At 39.3% G+C, this 23,649-nt stretch overlaps 1 protein-coding gene across 1 annotated transcript in view; it reads right to left on the bottom strand.

Annotated features, from left to right (window-relative positions):
- The window catches only part of HHLA2 (HERV-H LTR-associating 2), a 132,941-nt gene that overhangs the window by 2,248 nt on the left and 107,044 nt on the right, over window positions 1-23,649 (bottom strand). The window contains exons 3-8 of the mRNA XM_032852123.1: window positions 23,222-23,328; window positions 10,827-10,916; window positions 8,778-9,131; window positions 7,357-7,620; window positions 4,548-4,868; window positions 1,572-1,682 (exon numbers count right to left, since the gene is read on the bottom strand). Coding sequence (XP_032708014.1) covers window positions 1,572-1,682; window positions 4,548-4,868; window positions 7,357-7,620; window positions 8,778-9,131; window positions 10,827-10,890 — 1,114 coding nt within the window. The 5' untranslated portion in view covers window positions 10,891-10,916; window positions 23,222-23,328. The remainder of the gene's footprint in view (window positions 1-1,571; window positions 1,683-4,547; window positions 4,869-7,356; window positions 7,621-8,777; window positions 9,132-10,826; window positions 10,917-23,221; window positions 23,329-23,649) is intronic.

The raw sequence follows: 23,649 nt of genomic DNA, 5'->3' as shown, positions 1-23,649 counted from the left end.
GTTTAAATAGCCAATACCCTGACACTGTTTTTGCTGATCGCTCCAGACTGCTCCTCCAGAATCAGAACCCAGCCTGCTGTTTCTGCCCTGCATAGCTGACCCGGACGGATTCCTTCCATAGGCTGTGTTTTCCCTCTCCTTTCCAGTTGGAATAGAGAGTACAGAGAGGGAAGGGCAATACCACATTTTTTGTCTTCCAGGGCCTTCCTTGTAAGGTTGCCTTGGTCTGGCTATGTCCTTCAAGTAAAAGTTACTCTCCCTACAAGGCATCTGATTTTACAGGACTCTCTTCTTCTGGGTTTTGGTAATGGCACCTTCTACTTGTTTAGATTTGCTGGCAATCAGCTGCTCCCAGCTCTGGGGAAATGAACGATCTTCTGTGTTCCCCTTTGTACAGTTTTGAGTGTGCCAGGCGTTTTCTGTTGAGACTTGACTTTTGCACACTTCCAGTATAGAAACTAAACTGTCATTCTGGAGCAGTATGTAGTGCCCCTCTGTCATATAATTTGAACCCTAGGGGACAAACTAGACTTGCCTATGATTTCCTATCTTTTTCCACTTCTGGCCAGCTAAGGGACAGGAGGAACCAGTAATAAGCTAGCATGGCCTTCCTATTAGTATAAACAGTCAAAGGGTGAAATTGGTGAAACTCTTACTCACTGTCATGCTTAATATCTTACTTTCAATAAGGGAATAAAGGTGTCTCCTATTACCAAATCTCCTAACTTCATCAGGGGCAAAAGGCAATTATCAATCAGAGGAATGGACATGGGATTTATCTCAACCTCCCAGGACACTCAGGCATCTCAGATTATAGAATAAGAGAAAGCAGCTGGGTCTCCTTAAGTGGTATAGAGAAGTCTGTTTCATGCCCCTAACTTCTTGGATTCCACTTTCCTGGTCTATAAAATTTGGGAATAAGTAGAAAACTAAGTTTTTCCTAGATTTAATTCTGTCAATAAAAGTCAAGCCTTCTAAGAAGTCCTGTGACCATAGCATCTTAATGTATCATTTTAAATTACCTGTAAGTAACCCAAGTTTTGTTGCAGAAAATCTAGAAAAAGTGTTTTAAAAATGCAACAAGGATTAAAATAAAATGGCCCATAAAAGACAAAGCAGTAATACCATAGACAAAGCTCAAAGAACGAGAAAACAGAGTGCAGGGACGAAAGTAAGTCTAGACATAGGGACAAACTCTTTCCAAAGGCATCCACTTTTAAAGCTTGGGCTTATTTCTTTCCATCTATTTTTCAATGCAAGATAATTTTGGTAATTCTGTGTATTATTTTAGTGCTAGATTTAAATTTTTTCAGGGTGCTGCAATGCATGTGCTTGTATATGGCTTGTTACATCTTTAACCATTTAATTCAGGATAAATTTGCTAGCAGTATAGTTAGCTGGGAATGTGGGAGCATTTTAAATGATTTCTGATAAATTTTACAAACGACTGTCCAGAAAATTCAGAACTGTTTATATGTCCAACAACCATGTAGGGTTATCTGTAGGTCATCCTTGATAACCTCTGCCTGTACACCGAGGGACGGAGTTCATATTCTCCATGAGATACCTACCTCTCCTGGAACAGTTGTATCTTTTTAACATATAGAGTATGCAAATTGTCAGGAAACCCCAAATCACCAAAGACAGAATAATTATCCAGGTGGTTCTGCTTTGACTGTGTTCTAAATAAAACAAAAAGTCTGTAAGCTGGAAGAAAAATTACCAAAGAACACAATTTATGATTTTAAAAACTAGTTAATTCTGCATTTATGAGCATAAATACCTCCCAGTCTCAATGTCTCTACTGTGGGAAACCTGCATAAGTCAGAATGGCTTGGTAGGAGGTGGGTGTTGGGGAGAAAAAGGTTGCAAACTTGAGAAGCAATGAGTGTATTATGCATTGTGAGTTTCTATTGTTTCATATTGTAAAGAGAGTTAACACACTGTTACAAAGGAATAATTATGACTACAGACTATCCACAGCCCAGCATCCTCCTTGGAGGATGAAGGGAGAGCAGAGTGCAGGGTTGGAGAAGACAGGGGCATAGAGAAACAGGGTAAGTGCAGAGGGGATCAGTGGAGCGGAGTGAAAGGTGACAGGCGAACACCAGGATAATAGAGTGCTTGATGCTCCTCAGAATCACTGCAGGAGCTGGGGTTTTTTCAGCATCTTTGTTGGAACTATAATTGTTGTAATTAGTATTAAAGGAAGTAGGACCCCAGAAGGCAGAAACTTGGAGACCTTGAGTTACTCAAGTCAGAACCTGTTAATCTTGTGATCTACCTTCTGCCATAGAGTAGGAGCAAGCATTAGAACACACAGGCCGATTCAAGGTGAAAAGGTGTTTATGGCTATTTTTCATATAACAGATGTCCATTTTTATGAACATACTCTTTATTAATAATGTTCTGTAACCACTAAAACATTCATCTCTACACATATTGGTATCATTCTGAAATTGTATACCCATATAAAGAATGAGCAATTAAGTGGAAATGTTGACTTTGAAAGTGTTTTCATATGCATACTTTTCTGGGACCCCTGGGTGGCTCACTCGGTTAACCACCTGCCTTAGGCTCACGCCATAATCCCAGGGTCCTGGAATTGAGTCCTGCATCAGACTCCTTGCTCAGCAGGGAGCCTGCTTCTCCCTCTGCCTGCTGCTCTTCCTGCTTGTGCTCTCTCTCTCTCTGTGTCAACTAAATAAAATCCTAGAAAGGAAAAAAAAAAAGGTGTATACTTTTCCTCCTGAAGAAAATCCTGCAAAGTATAGCATTGTCTTACTTCGTCACCCTCACTTCCTCCACTGTAAAGAGATTTGCCCAACATCACATAGTGATTCAGCAGCAAAATTTAGCAAGGATTATTCAATTCCATTCAATTCCATGCAACCTGTATTGAATAGATCTAGACTCTAAGAAACATAACTCCCCTTACCACCCAATCTGGGCTTCCTTTTCAAGTGCTGCTGTATCTCCTGGGTAAGACAAGTAGAAAACTGTGATTCAGAATAGAAACCAAATTTCTTTGAAAGAGTGATATCTAGGATACTAGTAGTGCTTGACCTCTTTTCTGCCCTGCTGGGGTAGCTCCTGCCACACACCTCTTTCTTCTGGGGGGAAGTGTGGACAGACCCTCCTCCAGTCTCAACAGGCCAGGGTTTACTTGGGAATTCAGAGGTTCTGAAAAGCTTCTTTTGTCAGAGATGGAATGGTCCTGATGTTTTGTTTTGTGTAAACTAAAAATTAAATCTCTGGTTAGAAAGATGGATCATATGTGGTCTTCAGACCATATCTTCCTGTTTTTTGTTTTTTTTTTCTACACTCCAAAATGAATCCAACATGAAGCAACATTTGAAAGATAGAATGTAAGCTTATCTAGATTTTACAGAGAACTAACATTTTTATTTGGGAGAAAGAGAGGAGCTTCAACTGCACCCCAGTTTTCAGCACTCTCAAAATGACAGCTCTACACAAAGGGGGAATCATCCCTCAGTGTCTAGAAGCTTTTATTTGAAGGCCACTTGACCTAAGGACAACTCCATATTCTTACCTCTAAATCTCACTACATAGAATCACTGAACCTCCAAATCTGTTATTCCCAATTTTCACAACTAGAATGATATGCTTTTGTTTTTTTTTAAATATCTTATTTATTTGGCAGAGAAATAGCACAAGTAGACAGAACAGCAGGTAGAGGGAGAGGGAAAGAAGCAGGCTCTCTGCTGAGCAGGGAGCCTGACATGGAGCTTGATCCTAGGACCTTGGAATCATGACCTGAACCAAAGGTAGATGCTTAATCGACTGAGCCACACAGGTGCCCTGATAGAAATGTTTTTTAAAACACATGTCCCACTGGCTCAAATATATTTAATAAAGAACAGAGAGCTGCCACTATGTCCTATGATATCAAATTGATAGCTTAAGGGTGAGGGGATCAACCAGCCCACTTAGAAAGTCAACTTCATGGGTACAGGTGCCATGACTCTATAGAGAATAAACTAGAAATATTTTAAAGAGTTTTGGCAGTTAACTATTACTAGAGATTAAAGAAAAAAGAGCAGAATCAGGTGTACCTTTAGTGTTTCCAATGTCCTTTGGTGATTGTGTCCACCGAGTTCCCAGGCCATGCTTCCCCAGCATCTACCAGAGCCCCAGTTCTAACTTCTTACTGTGCCTGAAGCCTCAACTCCCCAGACCCCAGGACCTAAAGCCTGTGTCAGGCACAGAAGTAGACAGGAATTGAGGATGCTTAGGCTCAAGTCATCAAATCATGTAGGTTCCCCCTTCATTTCTAAAGCCCTGAAACCATGAAAAGGAAATCTTATGGGAATAGGTTTTTTTTTTTCAATTAAGGACTTTTGTGTGTTTGAAAGAAGGAGGTTGACTACCATCTTCACCAAAAGTATTCCTGTAGGATCTACATTTTCAGAAGTACTAATCAAAATTCTTTAAATGACAACCTAATTTCCCTGTTTGATAGTTACAATCTCTACTGCTATATTGCTATAGCCAAAACCAGTTATCCAACCCCACTTGTAACTTACCTACTACATGCAGTGTTTGGATGGTAAGTAAAGTGTATTTGCTTGAAGAAATATTGCATAAGTATTCCCCACTGTCTGAAACTCTAAGATCCTTCAGAGTCAAGAAAAAGTCACTCTGGTTTATTCGCTCTTTGTTCCAGGAGACTCGGGGTTCATAGATGGTTGTATTTTGTGAGGAGCTCAGAAAGTAAGCCAGGATAGAGGAGGTCTCTCTTTCCACTTTGGACCAAGAGACTATGAAGTCTTGATCCAGTAAAAAAATACTGTTTGTAAGTTCACATGAAAGTGAAAAATTTTCACTTTGTTTTTTATGAAGGTCATCTAATAATGGGATAGAAAAGGAAACATCAATGAAAATACAATTTTCAAATGAATTTTCTAAGTTATACATAGAAATGCTTTGAGAAATACCTTTGGAAATGGTTTCTTGAAAGAAGCTGTGCCACCACCATTTAAGTTTAAACTTACCATGATTAAGTTTAGACCTTCGAAGAGACCTAAGCCTGGGCTAGCTAGCGAGGTGACACTCCTGGTTTCTAACTCCTGCAGCCTGACAGTGAGCACTCAAGAATGTTGCTACCAACTACCAGGCTTTTGAACTCAATGTTGTTCTTCTATTGACCCCTCAAACGCTGGTATTCCCCAGGACCTTCCCCCTTTCCCTCTGTCTACTCTCTAGTAGTCTCTTCTGGTCTCAACTGCTTCTTAATCACTCTCTGCACAAGTCTCTTCTCCTGACATTAGCAGTCTATTTCCAGCTGTGTACAGGCAAGCCCCCACTGGACTGAGCTCTGTGAGAGGAGGGGCTCTGCTGGACATTCTCAGCTTGCTCCTCCACATCCAGCTCTATCTTGTCCTTCCAGTTCTGCAGCTCGGTAAGCTGACCTCTGTGCACTACCACGACTTCTTCTGCCGAAGCTCTAGACTCACTTGCTTCACATTCCACCTGTGAGAGAGTATGCCAAAACAAACCTATCTAAAATGCACGTCCAGGTCTCTCCAATACTTCAAAACTCCTTTTTTGGCTCCATGCCACCTCTGGAATCCTGGTCTAGTTCCTGAGCAAGATCAAGGCCTTCCGTCTAGTTTCTGACTCCCTCTTCAGGCTTATCTCTTGCTACTTTAGCTTCACCCTCTACCACTTACACTTCTACAAATACAGGCGACATTTACTCCTCCGTGCTTTTGTGTTTTTGAATCTGGAATGCCTGTGTTCTCTGGAAATCCCTGCTATTCCTTTAAACTTCTGCCCATATGCAGCCTCCTTAAGCATATATTCTCCAGCAACCCTGTTTATACCCAACCACAGTGAACAGAATTAATTGCTTCCTTTGTATGCTACCTTCCTAGTGTAGTGTTTACAGGGTTGTACTAGATGCTGTGGATCCAGAAATGAATATGAAAATATGAAAATGAACTCTTTTTTTTTTTTTAAAGATTTTTATTTGAGAGAGAGAGAGAGACAGCACAAGCAAGGGAAGGGGGAGAGAGAGAGGGAGAAGCAGGCTCCCATCGAGCAGGGAGCCTGATGCAGGACTTGATCCCAGGACCCTGAAATCATGACCTGAGCTGAAAGCAGATGCTTAATGACTGAGCCACCCAGGCACCCCAAGTGTTCACAGTCTGCAAGCAACATACATAGCATATAATGACTCCTCAGCAAGACAGCATAGCACTGAACCTAAGGAACTGTGGATGCTTCTGGATACTGAATTCCAAATAAACATGAGAAAATATGATTTTCCTTAGAAGATATTTATAATTTAGTATGAACATTTCCAACACTTTCCCATGGTTCCTTTGCTGCCTGGAAAAGTGAACATTGGGTGACCATGCCTTCAATATGGATTATGTAAAGGTGGTGAATCACTCTTAATTTAGGGTCTTCTTGCAAGCACTTGAGAATATGAAATTCAGGAAAAGAAGACCAAAAAGGATAGCTGACCCCCACTTTCTCCATGTAATAGGGATTTAGTAAAACATTTTGCTTTGCTTCTAAAATATAGAACATTTTTCTTGAAATTGGATAAGATGTCAAACTAATTTTTCCTCTTCATCTTAAATAGTAGGTGATGTAGAGATTGATCAGAATTTCCATTTGTTCAAATAAATGAGAGGAAGGGGTACTAAAAATGCTCGTGCTATGACAGAGTTGTTGATAAAGCTTAATGGGCTAATACTATGTAAAGAGAATAAACAGAAGCAATAATACTAGTGAATTTTTATTTAGTTGAAAGATTGGCAAGCATCACAGATTGTGACCTAATAGGCAAGCTTTCTTCTCAGATCTTTGGAAGTGCAATGCAGGTAGAAATCCTATTTGGAAGATGAATCACAGAGGGTGCTGGGTGGCTCAGTCGGTGAAGCATCTGCCTTTGGCTCAGGTCATGATCCCAGGTCCTGGGACTAAGTCTGCATCGGGCTCCATGCTGAGCAGGGAACATGCTTCTCCCTCTCCCTCTGCCACTCCTTCCTGATTGTTCTCTCTCTCCTCCTCTCAAATAAAATGAAGTTTAAAAAGAAGATAAATCAGAGATAAATATAATAATATTTTAATAACGTTCATAAATAGGTTTACTACTTTCCATTTCACACATCCTACACCTAGCAGGTAGGAATTACTTCTATTTTATTAGTGAGGAAGTAGTGTTCAGAGCCAGTAAATAATAGAGTCGGTCAGTCTCAGTCTTCTCACTGGAGCAGATGCATTTTCTTTCTTTTGTGTTCCATTTTTTCCCTATAAATCAATCCTCATTTCCTCCCAACCTCTGACATAGCACGTACACACAGAAAGCCCAATGGAGCCTACCTTTCATTGTCCATCCCCCTGTCCATGTTTGGTTCAGTAATGAGTTTTCAATAGCACATTCATAAGATACATTTGATCCTGTAATATTTATCATACTGTCAACATGAAAAGGATCCAAAGTTTCAATTTCTTCCTTACTGCTTTCAGAGATGGTTGTATTGTCCGTTCTCCATGAGATATGTGGATGAGGATAACTTGACACACAGCATATTAAGAAGCTCTCTGTGTTCCTCTTTTCATATTTCATCACAGGTGTGATGAAAGCTAGGAGGGAGAAAGAGGGGCATACGAGGGACTGTCATTAGCTTCTTCTTAAGCCATCTGTGCAGCACACTTACTACTTTAATACCCATGAAATGAAAAGATGAGCCTAATGAGCAAAAGTTGGCAGTTACTAACAGAAAAACAAAACCAAAGCTCAAGAGAAACTTAAGATATACTGTGTTTATCTACAAATGAAAAAAAAAAAAAAAGCATTCATGGATATTTAACGTAGCAACTAGCAATCTTAATTCCCTAGCAAGAGTTCTAAAAAGAGGGGCGCCTGGGTGGCTCAGTGGGTTAAAGCCTCTGCCTTCGGCTCAGGTCATGATCCCAGGGTCCTGGGATCGAGCCCCGCATCGGGCTCTCTGCTCAGCAGGGAGCCTGCTTCCTCCTCTCTCTCTGCCTGCCTCTCTGCCTACTTGTGATCTCTGTCAGATAAATAAATAAAATCTTAAAAAAAAAAAAAGAGTTCTAAAAAGAAATCTAATGACCTCGCTGAGCAACCAATAGAAACTAGAGCTCATGCAGCACTCTGTACTCTCCAGGTAATAACTCAGAGTCTTTTTAATTCTTTGTTTACACATGATTCTCAGATTTTTGAGTCAAGGTCTGAAGCAGCTAAATGAGACAGAGGAAGAAGAAACAAGTGCTGGATGAAACAACCCACTAGAAAATGCCCCTCCCCTCATAAATAAGTCATAAAATTAATACAGACAAGAAGAAAGTATATAATATTAAAATTACCCTTAAATAAGCCAATAGTTCAACATTTTTAAAAGATACCATATGGGCAGAAATGAATGCTGATAAAACTAAGGGGAAAATGGATGCTCTTATGCTGCTGGTCAAAGTCATGTATTAAAATTTTCTGATACTTTACTTTCAGATCATTTCCTACTATTAAATACAAGAATGCCCCTCACAACATGTGTCATGTAAAACACTGGAAAGACCTGAATATCTACCAGGAGAGGAATGGGTGCATCAATTATAGCATGTTTATACTACAAGATACCATGCATTTAAAAAATGACGTAGATATGTATTTATTGACTTGGAAGGAAGCCCACAGCATATTCAATCAAGGAAAAGGTATTTCAGAAAAACATGGAATGATATCCTTGTTATGTTTTGGAAAACCTCATATACTTACTTACCTCCCACCTTTAGTACCACTTTATTTATGATTTTTCTAGATGTTGTTCCCACATAGCATAAATAAATTCCTTCATCCAGAAGGCTTAATCTTCTTAAAGATAAAGAGGCATTTCCTTTGTGAATTTCTCCATGGAAGAGGGATGTCCTGTTCATGTATCTGTGATCTTGTGCTTCCAAATAGTCATTGCCTTTGTAGTATGAGTGAACATAGTTATCTTGATTTTTCCAGTGAATTACAACTTCAGGCTCACTTTCAAATGTGCAAGGGAGAATTATATCTTCACCAAGTCTTCCAATGACTATTTGCTCTTCCTCAGCAGTTATAAGATTAGGGGAAGCTAAAAGGAATGTATCTAAAAATCAAGAGCAGGTATGAAGAGAATTAGTGATGGGTGCTTATCAAGGGCTCCATCAGGACCACCTAGCAGAACTATCCTGGGTCTGCAGCCTGATCACTAACAGACCACACCATCAAGAACCCTTGCTAGTCTGAGTACTAGAAACAAGCCATGAAGCTTGTGTTTGAGTTTTTGTAATTGTATATTATGTATACAAAAGACTCCTCCTGATTTTTATTCCTGGACAAATTCACTTTTAACATCTACTACAACAATAACCAATTAGTTTATCCAGCTAACTAGAGTCAGCAGGCTCTAAAAGATTAGAACACATTTAACTTGGTTTCATTAGAAAATATTTGGAGTACATAGAAGACAATGTTCGATTCATGAATCTGTTAGGAATATGCAGACATTAGCTTCAAGCAAGGGAATACATGAGCAGGAGGAGTCCAAAAGGGGAAGCAAAGTGACTCATTTATTTTGGCCTTAGGACAGCTCTCCAGATATCCTATGAGTCAACTGAAATATAGTAAAGGAACATTATTCTGGATATAAATGTGGAAGTCCGATCACCCTGAGATACATACACACATATATATACATAAATATGTATTATAATTTATACATATAGTTTATTACTAACTTCAGAAATTACTTTTTTAAAGAAGATGGATTCATCGCAATCAAGGTTTCTGCAAAGAAAATATATTTAGGCATTTCATAATCCTTGAAGGCAACATCCAGCTTCTTTGACCAATTCATAAAATATGTTAAGTAGATTATGTAGCCTATCTACAGATTTTAGAATAATAGAGCTGGAAAGGGTCTTATGTTATAGATGAGGGAGTAAATTCCTTCGGCCCTTGGGCAAGACCACCCGCGATGGAAGAACTGAGCGCTCCTGTGGCTTATCACAGTCTTTCTCCTCTGCCTCCTCCTCTGGATCCCTTCCCACTCTGTTATCTCCCACTTCTCTCCCTCAGAGAGAATTAGTTTATTTCTGTACAGAGCTAGAGGGATTGCAAATATTTTGTTGAGAGAACGACACGGAAAGGTGGGGGGAAAGGAGTGGTTGGTATCAATCTCCCTAATTGTTCTACTAAGCACCTCTAATATTCCCTTAGGTAATTAAAAATGCTCATCACAAGACCAAGTAAAGGGGATAATGCCTTCTGTAAAGTGTTAAGTACCAAGCTTACACTTGAAAAAAAAAAAAATCAATCATCAATCAATCAAACTTGGCTTTCCAGTGACTTTATATTGGTAGCAGATAACTGATTAGAAAAAGCCTTACAGTAGATAGGAGAAAATACCATTTTTAATCTTCATGCAGGACCTCTACTCTGTTTTCCTATTTCTCATTAAGTGATCTTTTAGAAAATTTCACAATGCAGGGCACCCGGGTGGTCATTAGTTAAGCTTCTGCCTTTGGCTCAGGTCATGATCCCAGAGTCCTGGGATGGAACCCCATATCAGGCTCCTTGATCAGTGGGAAGCCTGCTTCTCCCTCACTCTCTGCTTGCCACTCCCCTTGCTCATGCACTCTCTCTCTCTCTCTCTCTGTCAGATAAATAAATAAAATCTTCAAAAAAGAAAGGTTCACAATACTATGGCTACAGAGGAAACTGCCCACCTTGCATTGTGTGCTTATGTTCCTAGCTCCGAATACAAACAACTAACACCTGGGTGTATTATAAAGGAACTTACCGTGAAATCTGCTTAGAGATGGTACAAGAATGAGGATGAGAGACAGCACTGCCTGTACCTTCATGTCTTGTGGAGGTCATACTAGTTATACTATCAAAGACAAGCAAAATATGCATGTTATGGTTTTCAAATGCAAACTGGAATTGGAATAGAAAGAGTGTCTGACTATAGGAGATCAGTTAAAGAAACTACAGTACATCCACACAAATCATTCTTCTGCAGCCACTAAAGAGGATATTGTAATAGATGGTTCAATGGCATCGAAAGACGGTCTTAATGTTATAGGAGAAAAAAACAGAATACAGTGTAACTTGTAAGTAGCATAGTCCCTTTTTAAAAGCACATACATTTCTGCAGATCAGAGACAGATAGGACATATCACTAAATATACACTAGGATGTTAACTCTGCAGAATGGATTTCACATCTAAAGCAGTGCCTACTATACAACTGGTATTGAAAACTGGCTGTTGAATGAATAAAGATCTGATAAAAGTTCAACAGTAGTTCTCTGGATAACAGTTTCTGTTATTTTTAAAGCTTTCCACAATGGACATGTATTTTTATAGTAAATATACTAAAAACAAATTCATTTAAAGATTAACACCAATGATGTTAACTATGGTGTTATTTATAGTCACACACAAAAAACAAAACAAAATCTGGAAATATATTCTCATGTTTTATAATAATAGTACAAATCATAAGTCAGTTATTAAAATCATGGTTCATGGGTGTCTGGGTGGCTCAGTCGATAAGCGTCTGCCTTCGGCTCAGGTCATGATTCCAGGGTTCTGGAATCAAGCCCTGCATCAGGCTCCCTGCTCAGCAGGAAGCCTCCTTCTCCCTCTCCCACACCCCCTGCTTGTGTTCCCTCTTTCACTGTCTCTATCAAATAAATAGATCAAATCTTTAAAAAAAAATAAAATAAAATCATGATTCAAAATGAGTATTTCAAAAACTAAAACACATAAGAAAATATAGATTGCAAACTGTATACATGCAATATAATTCCAAGTAAGTAAGATATAACTGATTTTCTCTTGTGCTGGGATTATAGATAATTTTTACTCCTTTTAAGATATATTTTGTTTAAAGAATAACATATAATTAGTTTTTAAAATCTCTAAAAGAAAATTTTAAAGAAATCACTTGGGATCCACACGATGAAAAAGCTGTGTCATAAATATATTATAGGATATGAGATTTAAGAATAACTAAGACTATTCTAAAAAAATACACTTATAGTCCTTCATCACAGCAAAATTAAACCTGATAGAATAATTTATAGTTTCATCTTTACCTTTTAAATACTAGAAGAAAATAATTGTATGTATGGCCCTGGGAGAGGGCCTTTTTTAAACAGGACTATACATTTTTTATGATAGATATATCTACATAAAAATTGGAAAAGCAACAAGAACATATTAAAATACAAATAATCAGGGAATACATTTGCAGTATGACAAAGTTATCATTCCAGTAGCTCAGAGCAACAGATATAATGTTTGGCAAAGCAAAAAATTTAAAATAACCTTAGTAATGAAAATAAGACTATTTTTTTATTGATGTATTTGCATGTATAATGTATGAAAAGTTGTATCACAATTTATTTCTGAATAGTAAGATTACAAGTAATCATTAAACTCATTTTCTGCTATGAACATATGTAAATATGGAATAACACTTTTTATCTTTATAGGCTACTTGATAAAACAAACAAGCAAACAAGAATTAAGCATTTTTTCCCAAGCAACAATTAACTCAGATCCACCTTGCTTAATGTAACTTTGGGGCATTCCATGTCCACTATCTTACTATACAGGTTCACTTTCTCATTCTTCATAATGACTCCAATATTTGCTAACTTTTCTTGAAACTTCCAGTATTTCTTCCCCCCCCATGTCTCTTTCAGCTGATGCTTTTGCCTTCATTAATGACAATTATGGATACTCCCTCACTCCACCACCAGTTCAACCAAGCCATTAATAGCTGTGTCTACTCTTTCTGTCTCCCCTTCTGCTCTTACAGAAAGCCAAATCCTTCACTTTTGCCCTGTTTCCCATATTTTTTACACTCAAGAGATCTGTCCCGGCAAATATATCCCCTCTTCTACTGTATCATCAGGTTCTCTCTCTCCACTAGATCAAGCCCCTGAGCCCCAACACGTCCCATCTTAAGAACAAGGAAAAAGCCCCATGATATTCTCCTCTGGCTCTTGATTAGCTATCTACCTATGTTTTAGCTCTATTGACTTCTTGAAAGAATTGTCTAAAGGACCACCCCCCATTTCCCTTTTACTATTTCCTCTCAATCCACTGTGGCCTCTGTTTATGTGACAGGTCATAAACTGCCCCTGTCAGTGTTTCCAAGAACCTCCACGTTGCCAGGAACAGTAGATATGATTTGTCCTCATCTTACCCAGTCTCACAGCAGCATTCAACATAATGGGCCCTCATCTCTCTGATGGAAGATTCTTTTCTTGTTTCAAGCCAACTCATTCTCCTGGTTTTTTTTTTTTTTTTCTTTTTCTTCTTCCTCATTGCTGTTCAGTCTCTGCTTACCCTATTTATGTAGAAATAATGGAAGTTCTCAAGTCTTATACTATCTCTGGACTCTCTCCCTAGGTGAGTTCTTCTATTCCATAGCTCTGAATGTCATTCTGTATGTGAAGGATTCTGAAACTTACCTGAGTCAATGTCATATATTCAATTTTCCATCTGACCTGTCCGTTTAGATGCCTATAGGCCCCATAGAATCAATATGAGCCCTTGAATTTTTTTCTCATTCCCTTTGCCATTGCTCCCTGCCTTACCCCAAACAAGACAACAAAATTACTCAGAATTACTCCCAGTTATTTTGTTAATGGCCTAAAACTCCATTATTTGTGCACTCAGCAACTCTACCATTACTGTCACTTCAAAAGTCACTGTCATCTCATACCTAGATATCTGGCTGGTTACTGCTTACAGTCAGTCCACTATCAATGCGGGAGCCAACAGTCATATTTTTAAAATGTAAATCATTCCATGACATCCTCCTATTGAAATCCCTTCAGTGGCTTCCCACCATACTCAGATCCAAATTTTTAACCCTAGCCCACTAAGCCTTCCATACTCTGGCTCCTGGTCCAGCCTGCCCTTCCAGCCTCTCCCATAAAAGCCCACAACATACATTCTAAAAAACTTGTGAACACAATCCTCCAATTCAAGGGTCACCATGAGCTGAAAATTAGGCTCTTGAGAGCTATTTAATTCATGTCTTTTGAATAAAATGACAAATTACAGTAACCCATTTATCATCTAAGATAAAGTACTATGAATAAAAAAACATACTCAACCTCTTCTACACAAACGCCTGATTTAGCTCTGTTGAAATAATTTCAGCATTCAGCTAAGTGAGGCAGTTAATGAGTATTTGGCCCTATTTTTATGCCCAAGTTTTATTTTTAGACATTTATTTTCTTCCCCAAAAGCAGCAGAAATCATCCACCTTGAATTAAACTGAAGTTACCCAAGTTGCAATCAGCACTCTTACAAAAGGGTTCAAATGTTAGAAGCATCTTGTTCTGGTACATTTTGGCTGGATTCCAGATGTGGGGGAGAAAGGCAGAGAGGCAGCCTCTGTAATGGAACATGGCAAAAAGAAATCCAGATGCTAAGACTAATCAGACAGAAGAGAAAATTGAGGCCATTCTATAAGCATAAAACAAGAAGAACAGAACTACCCCTGGACCCACTTTGACAGCTACAGACCACACTGACTGCAGCCATCAGCACTAACTGTGACAATAATGACAAACTTCACTTGTGTTCATGCCAGACTCTCTAGCCTGCCCATCAGTGACACTCAAGACTAGACCTGGCTCCTAACTGCTGGCCTAAATGTGACTGAGCTACATTGCAAGTCAATTTGTTTTTGAAAAACAAGAATGTTTCCTATAACTTGCAACATGCCAGTTTCCTTTATGAGTTCCTTCAGGAAAAGCAGCTTCCAGGGTGTACATTCTCCTCTGCATTGTTTTTAAATTCAGTGCCTCCCCACAGTGTTCTTGGCTCTGAGCCAATTTGTGAAAGTCATAAAAGGAAACTCTTTGTAACATTGTAGGGATTTCTCCTAAGCATCCACTGAGATTTTAATAGTATTGACTTTGTTAAAACAGAAAAGAAGAACAAAAGAGTAATTTTAGGATTACCCTCTCTTTACTCAAAAAACCCTCATCTGATGTTTTACAGTGGACATCCACTCCTTGAGGATTCATACATTGGGTCGAAACTCTGAATCTCTAGGGGGTACTGTCTTTGTTTCAGGCTCTGGTTTTGTTTGTTTGTTTGTTTGTTTCACTGTTGTTGTGGATGGAGGACTAGGTCTTTGCAACAGGGGTAAGGTACACAGTAATACATTTTTGGGGAGGAAGAGGGGTGCAGCGGCAGAGCAGTTAAGAGTGAAGGAAAAGGGGAAGTGAAACAATGAAGAAGGGAAAATAGATAGGAGGTGGTGGTTGCCTTGGACCTAGCTTTAGAACAGAAAACAGAACCACTTGCTCAGATCTCCTAGTATCTTCTACAGAACCACATATCCATCAGAGAAAAAGAACCGAAGGAATTCATTTATGGGCTTTCCCCATGAGGCTTTAACTCCCATGTTTCTTCTGGTTGTGCACCTGGCCCCTCGGCCATGGAGGACAGCCATGAAGGAAGCCAGAGGTCATGCCTCACAGTATGGTATCCTGAGTCTTGAAATACAAGGCAGGGGAAAACAGTGCCTCTGCGAGTGTCATGGAAACTCATGTCTGGACTGTGGTCACTGCAGCTCACACTGTGGTGGGTAAAATTGTGGACACGCTGAAGTTGGCCTCCCCAGAGGAGGCGGGGTCAGCACCTGACATTTAAAAGCAGGGCAGTGGTGTTGGGGTAAGGGTTCTCTCTGTCCACCCAGTTGAGGGCCCAGGAAACAGGTAAAACCAAGAAAACCTAGGAAGGTTCATAAATTGGGTCTAATAAAAGCAGCTATTTTAGAAATACTACACATTTAATATCTGATATTTTGTATATTAGCAGACCATTAATCTCCTGCACAGATCCCCTGTGATCAATTTTACTAAACACTGCTTGGCTACTGCTACATTTTTCATAGGATTGTCCTTAAGTGATGAAAGCTGTGATTCTGGGAGTTATACAACTTCCCTACTCCCTGCCCCAGTCAGTGGTAGCTTCAACTCAAGAAACCTTTTGTGGTCCAGAGCCCCTCCCAGGGAATGAAGCTGGGACTTCACCTGAAGCCATATCCCTGCTTAGCTCCTTTTTTCTGCCCTATCCTGTTCCCACACTTCTTCACACTTTCCTCCTAAAGACACTCTACAAAACCTATCCAGGGTTGATCTCCTGGAAGCAGAGCCCACAGAGCCTGAGACAAAGAATGTGAGGAAGTGAGGAAGAGGGGCACTACTATGCCTCCAAGGGCCATTTTCCACTTTAGACCGCATCACAAAATGTTCCTTCCTGCCAAAAGGGTAGGTTATACAATGCGCCTCAATAGTGCTGTATACAAGAAAGAATATAGCTTTTTTTTTTTTAAACAAAAATGCCACAAAGCCAAGACAATAGACACAAGAAAATGCCAAGGTTAACAAGACAGATGGCAGGGGTTTTGTTGAGCATATAAAGGTAGTAAACAACTGAATAAGACTCCATTAAGTGACGTGAGTTCTGAACATGTGCAGATGTAAGGCCAAGGACTGATTAAAAAAAGTCAGGGCTCGGTCTATAAACCACTGATAGATGCCCATGGCCTGTCAAGTGCCTCTGAGAAGCCGGTCTGCTGTTTCTGTATACTTCTCCTCCCACCAGTTCAGTGAGTTAGCATCACTAAATAATTTAAATGTTAATTGACTAAATTCGAGGACAAGACAAACCTGGTGTTTCCCCAACAGCTACATTGAATAAGATGAATGCTCTGGAAAGATTAAGTAAGAGCAAGTCACAAAAAAAGGACAGAAGAAAATTCTGCTATCGGATTAGGTGTCAGAGAGACAATAGTAAAAGACTGAGAGCAAACTGTGAAGATCTAGAAGGAGCCAAACTCTTATAAAAATCTGAGTACCAAGTTCTCTGGCCACTTTCAAGAAATGAAAATTATAAATACTGGATAGTACGCTACAAAGGCTGTCTGAGAAAGAGAACACAGGAAACCAAACAGGGCTTCATACTCAGAACAATGCCTTGACCCCCTCCACTCAAAAAACCTAGAAAGTAGTAGATGAACACTTGTTATTTTAATTTTAAAAAACATTCAAATATATAACTTAGATACCAAATTTTTTAGCTAAACCAACAACTGGGCCTGATTGTGTCAGATATAAGGCTTTTGAGAAAAGTAAGGAAAGCTCTGAAGTGATTTGGTGACCTCTTGCTATAGACATGTGAGACCCAGTATCTGTAACACAGAGAGGAAGCAGTAGTACCTGGAGGGTCAAAGGAGACCTTCCTTAGGTCAGTTTACATTTATCACTCAATGTTGGTATCAGAATCCCATCCGATAGTCATCACGGCTGCTATATTTGAATATATCTATTGCATGGTAAGTGATACAGTCAGTATTCATCATTCTCATTAACCATTAACCATTTTGACTCGATCTCTGTGTCACCCTTTGAATTCCAGAAATAAAGAACTCCTCCTTGTACCTACATATCGAGGTGCTAGGGTTGAGTGACCTGTATCAGAATTGCTGAATCAAGGATTTGGTGTAAAAAAAAAAAAAGGCAAAACAATCTTTACAAGACTTATTCCTAGCTGTGTAGATTGCTTAGCGTTTTTATTAAATGATGACTTATCGAGGTCTGCTTTCTGGCAAGTGCTTGTGCCTATGGACACCTAAATTAGTGGCTTTCGGTCCTTGGAATGTAAAACTATAGCTAACTCAACTAGCTGGTGCACAAGACAGGGAGAACTGCTGGCTTCAGTCTGCATATAGTGCTTAGTGGGTCATTTCAAAGTATAGTGGTTGTGAGGTTGACTTCGTATCAGTGAGTTTTCTCTACAGTTCAGAGTCAATTCTGCCAAATAACCCTTGTTTATAAAGCTCCATTGCTTTAGCCCTATCCTCTACCTACAATCCATCCTTTGACTCTGACCATATTAAAGTTCTGAAAAACAAGAGAAAATGAAATACCTCAAATTTATCCCAACCTCCTAGGAAACAGGATTAGATCACTGTTTGTACGGTGCTGCACTCTGTCAGCCATCAAGCTTAACCATCTTTTCTGCCATGGGAAACATACAATTTGAGCATCTTCTATGGGTCACAAACTGTACGGGGATGAGTCAGTCCCTAATCTCACAGAGCTCAGGCTCTACCAAAAGATTGACGGATCATATAAACAAACAAATCATACTACAGAGATACAGGCAGCAATAGGAACTCCCATGAGGTGCTATGGAAGGACAGAAGAAATCTCTTGAGCTTAGTGGGGGGCAGGGTGTTAATGAAAGCTTCTTAAAGCATTGGGTTTTGAAGGACAAGGAGAAGCTGCCTGTGGGAAGGAGTACAGGGAAGTGGAGGAGGGAAGATATTTTCTAGGCAGACAATAAAACAAAGATACAGCTGCAAGAGAAACCTAAACACCAAGCAGGCCATGTGGAAGAAAAAATGCTGGAAAGGTGTGCAAAGGCCAGATCATGACTGTTCTTGTAAGACACACTGAGAAAATAGGAAGTTAATGGTCAGTCAGATTTGTCTTTTGGAAAGATCCCACCAGCGGGATTATAAGAGATAAATAAAAGGAGCCAGCCTGTAAGCATCAATGAAGTAAATGTGAAAGGAAATTATTTAAAAGCAAACTTAATAACATGAAATAGATAAAATGTGAAAGCACACTATGGTAGACACTGGTACCATTTCCCTTCTTTGCTAACAGAATTCCTCTGTTCAGCCCTGTGTGAGACTTGGCCACCTCCAGCCAATAGAACAGAGGAAGGGTCCAGAAAGGGTACATGAGATGGCCATACTGGCTCTGTGTGGGAGGGGGAAGGAGCCGGGGTCGTCACCACCGTGAAGAGTTGGAACCCAGTCAGAACTTCCCAACTGTCCTGGAAACTGAGTTCAGCAACTAACTACGTTTGCACGACTCAAGTACTGAAACCCAACTATAATGTCTGTATGTCTGCTTTTCCCTCCTTGTAACTCTGAGCCCAAGAGAAATAGGAGTGTGGCCAGTTTCTTGCACTGCTTTCTCCAAAATGAACTACTGAAATCAAACTGAAAAAAAAAATTTTTGGACACTGTTTTGGACAATGAGACATAAGCAGAGGTCTGTTGGGAGGATTTCTGTGGAAAATGTTGTGTCCTTATAAGAGGGATAGATGCAATAGCAGAACTTCATGGCAACCCCTTCCTTCTGCTTCCTGAGCACAGATTTCACGCTGTAGCTACGGGAACCACCTTCCTGAAGTGAAGAAATAAGTGTGAGGATTAAAAAACCAATATAAGAAGGATCATAGAGATGATAGAAAGTCAGAAAGAAATGGGATTTATAACGATATTGTTGAGTCTAGCTGTTCTGGATCTTCTACCTTTAGACTTTGTGCTAAGTAAGCAATATATTTAAACTGTTGTGACTCGGCCCTACAAATATCTCCAAATATTCCAAAGTGACACAAAATTCAAAAAAAATATTTTTTTACCTGTTGAAGAGCTACTGACACAGGAAGTTCCATTTTTGTCTACATAAAAAAATCAATGAAAAAAAACCAATCTCTCTTCCCATCACAATAAAATATTGACAGAAGTTTTGTCATATGTTAAGAGTTAAGTTAGAGACATGCATTTTCTTGTTAATGGTGGCAAAACCTCATTTAATCTTAGAGCTAAAGCCAGTGTCAGTTATGAGCCATTGGAATATCGTAGTAAATTTAAAGTGCCTTATGTTTTTTGTAAGAAGAGGTTTCTAACAGCAGAGCACATTAACCTTAAAAGTCCCCTTTCTTGTTAGTATCAACATTAAAAGTAAAATACTGATACTCAGCTGAAGTAGTAGTTTGCAAAAATGATGTTTTCTTTCATATAACTAAAAAAGAGTTTGGCTATTTCACCCTCCAGGGCCCCTGTTTGTCCTTATTTCTTTAAAAAAAAAAAAGAATATTTGTTTTCAAGGGGCTTTAAAAATAAGGCTATGGGGTAGTAAAGTAACTTAATAATACACACCTAGGACTGGCTTGTTGGTAGAAAGAGTGATTTTGACAAGTTCTAATGCAATGATGTGTACTTCAACATTCTAAGTTTAGTGTTGAATTTATAGTTAAGACTAGAGAAGGGATAATATAAAAGTTTTAAGCTGGTCTGTAGACCTTTTGAAAGCAAAGTACATGAGTTTGATTCATTCATACACATGGCTCCACTCAGAGTTCAAGCTGCCCTGACACACCTGGTAAGTCAGCCTCTGCTCAGTTCTACGTATTTCTATAGCTAGAAGTTCTCCCAGGGGACTTCTGAGTTCAGTAAAGACACTGGAACATTCAGGGAGGGAGAAAGGAAGAGAGACTGCTGGCGGGGGTGCAGGGGTGGTTTGAATGGAGGGAGAAAAAGAGAGGAGAGACAGAAAGAGACAGAGAAACAGAGAAATAGACTATAACCAGTGATGATAGGATTCTTTAAAGTGAGGCATCTTTTTTATGTTCTCATCTGTTCAGGCAGTGAGATCCAGGCCCAGCATGATTTGCTGTAGAATGATGACTGTTTCTCCTTGCCTTGGCTTCCCATGCTTACTTTCCAAAGATCAGCTGCTACCTTCTTTGAGAAACATGAATGACCTCATCTGCTCTCCTCTGTATCAACCCATCTTCTGATAATTCCTCCATGTCCCAATTCTGTTCTCTCCTCTCTTTCCCAGACCTTAACCCTAACCCATCCCAGCTCTCCTTCTCTTTTCCCATGCCTACAAACACACTGAATAACATTCCTTGACCCCATTTTTCCCTCTAATTGTGACCCTAATTCCCAACAAACTTCACCCCCTGAGCTGTACCTGGAACCATATCTACTTCTACTCCTTCTCACGGTGTACTGACTTTAAAAATCCTGTGAATCAGATTCCCCCTATCAATTCTGAAATCATTTTTGAAAAGTCCCAGTGACACAAGTGGCAAGCTGAAAGACATTCTTAAATGACATGAGGGGTCATGTGACTCCTCCTTCCTTGACACAAAATGGGGTGTTGTCTACCTTTGTAGGGATCTTGGGTGGGAGGAATTGGCAGGTCGGAAGAGCAGATGATGTGAACATCTAAAGATGGATGAAACAACCCATATGAACAAAGTTTACAAGGAGGTCCTATCTGCTAAAAAAAAATTAAAAAATTATAAAATAGTTTTTTCTCCTGAATTTATTACTTTTTTGGTAATATTAGCAGATAACATCTCAGTGCTATTAAGCATACAGTAATGTTATATACACCATAAATCTAAACACAATCATGTGAGATGTTATAATTTCCATTATAGAGATGAAGACACTGAGGTTTATATAGGCTAAGTAGCTTGCTCAAGATTACAGTGAATGCAACGTTAGGACTTTAAAGAACATCATGTTCATGACTTTGGGGCCCTCTATTAACCACTCTACTCTGAAACTTTCCACATGACATCAGTGACTCACCTCCTCTAGGTCATTCCCCAGAGAACCAGCTAAAGGAGTAAATGGTCCCTTCCAATAGTCCCTTTAGTCTTTTTGAATCTTGACCTTTTTGGGAGTTTCAGCCCCAATTCTAAGAAGCTATTTTATCTTGGCAAGTGTTGATGGCAATTGTAAAACCATGTATGGTTATAGTGATTCTAAGTGCTTTCTCTGCTTCCACTTTCTCAGTTCTCCAGATAGGGTTAGCTGTGCGTTCTGTTAATTAATAGTAGCCTCTTTTACAGCACCCCAGATTGGATGATAAATTATATGGTCACCCTAGTATGTACCATTGCTGTCTTAGTCTTTTTTAAATGTTGATTTCAACATGTAATCAATCTACTCGAAGTCAAGATCTCCTGCTAAATGCGTAGAGAATATTTCTGTCTGCCCAGCTACCCTGCCTTCAGGGGAACTCTTCTTCCCCATTTCATTTCATTCTGGGAAGGGGGTTGCTGCTAATCTGTGTTGGCAACAATGTCCTACTCTATCATTCCAACCAAGGACGGGCTAATAATCCAGGTGTGGCAAATCATGGCAACCCATCCAAACAGTGGGCAAGGGACCCAAGAAAGGCCAAACCACTTCTGAACATTAAATGAGAAGACCTTTCTTCCACTACGGCTTCTAGGCCGGGAGACTATGTTTGAAACTAATGGCAGCAATAAACTCCTGCCATGTGAAGAGAACTGTTTGACAGAAAGAAATCAATCGATGGCAGGGAGTGCAGAGAGAGGCAGAGGATGAGAGCATAATGGCAAGCAGGCGAGTGCACCCGAGCAGACAGAAATGCCTGCCAATAAACACATCGTCATGGCCTTGGTTCTCACACTTCTTAATTCAATTCTGTAAACTACCCCAGTATCTTTCCATTTTATGTGTGCTAACCAAACCTTTTTTTTTTTTGTCTAAGCTAATTTGAATTTGGTTTCTAAAACTTGCATATAAAATTGTCCTGATACCTAATCTCTCCCAAATTTACCTTCAATAATACTCAAAGATACGAAATATTCAAAGATATGAAAAAATTTTTCAGAGATATGAAAGATATGAAATATCTTCAAATATTCAAGGATATGAAAAAATTTTAAATAAGATCCCATTTCTAACCTGGCAGAATGACAGGTTAGATAGATAGAGACAGGTTATATAGAGAGACAGATATCCACAAACATACACATATGTATATATACACTTAATATTCAGCTCTGGAAAGATATTGGAGACATATCTTTGGTGATGGTATACATTGATATACAACTTTCTGGAAAGCAATTTGGCAATATTTATCAAACGCTTTTAAAACTATGAGACCTTCTGTAGTGACAAGCAACAGATTTAAGACTTAAACAAGAAGGAAATGTATTAGAAAGAGACTGGGAACTCCAGAACTGAAGGATGAACCTCCAGGCTTCAAAAGAGCAGACAATGCCGGGGAAGTCAACAGCTCAGGTTTTGTTACACAGTGACTCAGTTCCAGTCAACTTCCTCCTGACTAGATCATGGTTCTACTTTCCAAACTGGAGAGGCCATGTATTGGTTATATACTTCTACTCTTAGGAAAGCCAGCTACGGTAGGTAGAGAGGGCAACAGATTAAGAGCTCTACAGTCAGCTCATTGGTATATTTCTACACATGAACCTTTGGCTGCCCAACACATGTAGCCAAGGTTGTCTTCACTTACCATCACCCAAATACTCTATGGACAATGGCCAGCTTACTTACCTCCTTTGCTGTGGGAAGCAGTCCAAGTTCCAGAAGTTGCCGCATTCAGCAGTAATAATAGATATCACGAGGGCACTGCTAAACAAGATCAGCACTTCTCAAACCATCTACAGTAAAGAAACAGTAAATTTTGGTTTCTAATCTGTCATGGGGAAATTCACTGGGAAAATATAATAAAGATGAATTGCTAGATAAATGAAATTAAACATAAAATGTGAGCCTTGATTTTTTATTATTATATACAATAGGCATAGAAATCTAGATAGCAATCTATCAGAGTAATTTTAAATACTCTCTATTTCTATACTTCTTGCATCATGAACCAGTAATAAACAGCTCATACACTGGCACCAGCCCGCCGAGCCCCACTTCGAGTGGTTCTACTTTAGGATATATTTATTCCCCCTCAAATTCTGCTTCAATCTATG

The sequence above is a fragment of the Lontra canadensis genome, unplaced genomic scaffold (genome assembly GCF_010015895.1).
Source record: "Lontra canadensis isolate GAN:19392208 unplaced genomic scaffold, GSC_riverotter_1.0 scaffold6, whole genome shotgun sequence".
NCBI classification, from domain to species: domain Eukaryota; kingdom Metazoa; phylum Chordata; class Mammalia; order Carnivora; family Mustelidae; genus Lontra; species Lontra canadensis.
Note: the sequence above shows the minus strand (reverse complement) of the source record. Positions and strands in the feature narration are given on the sequence as shown.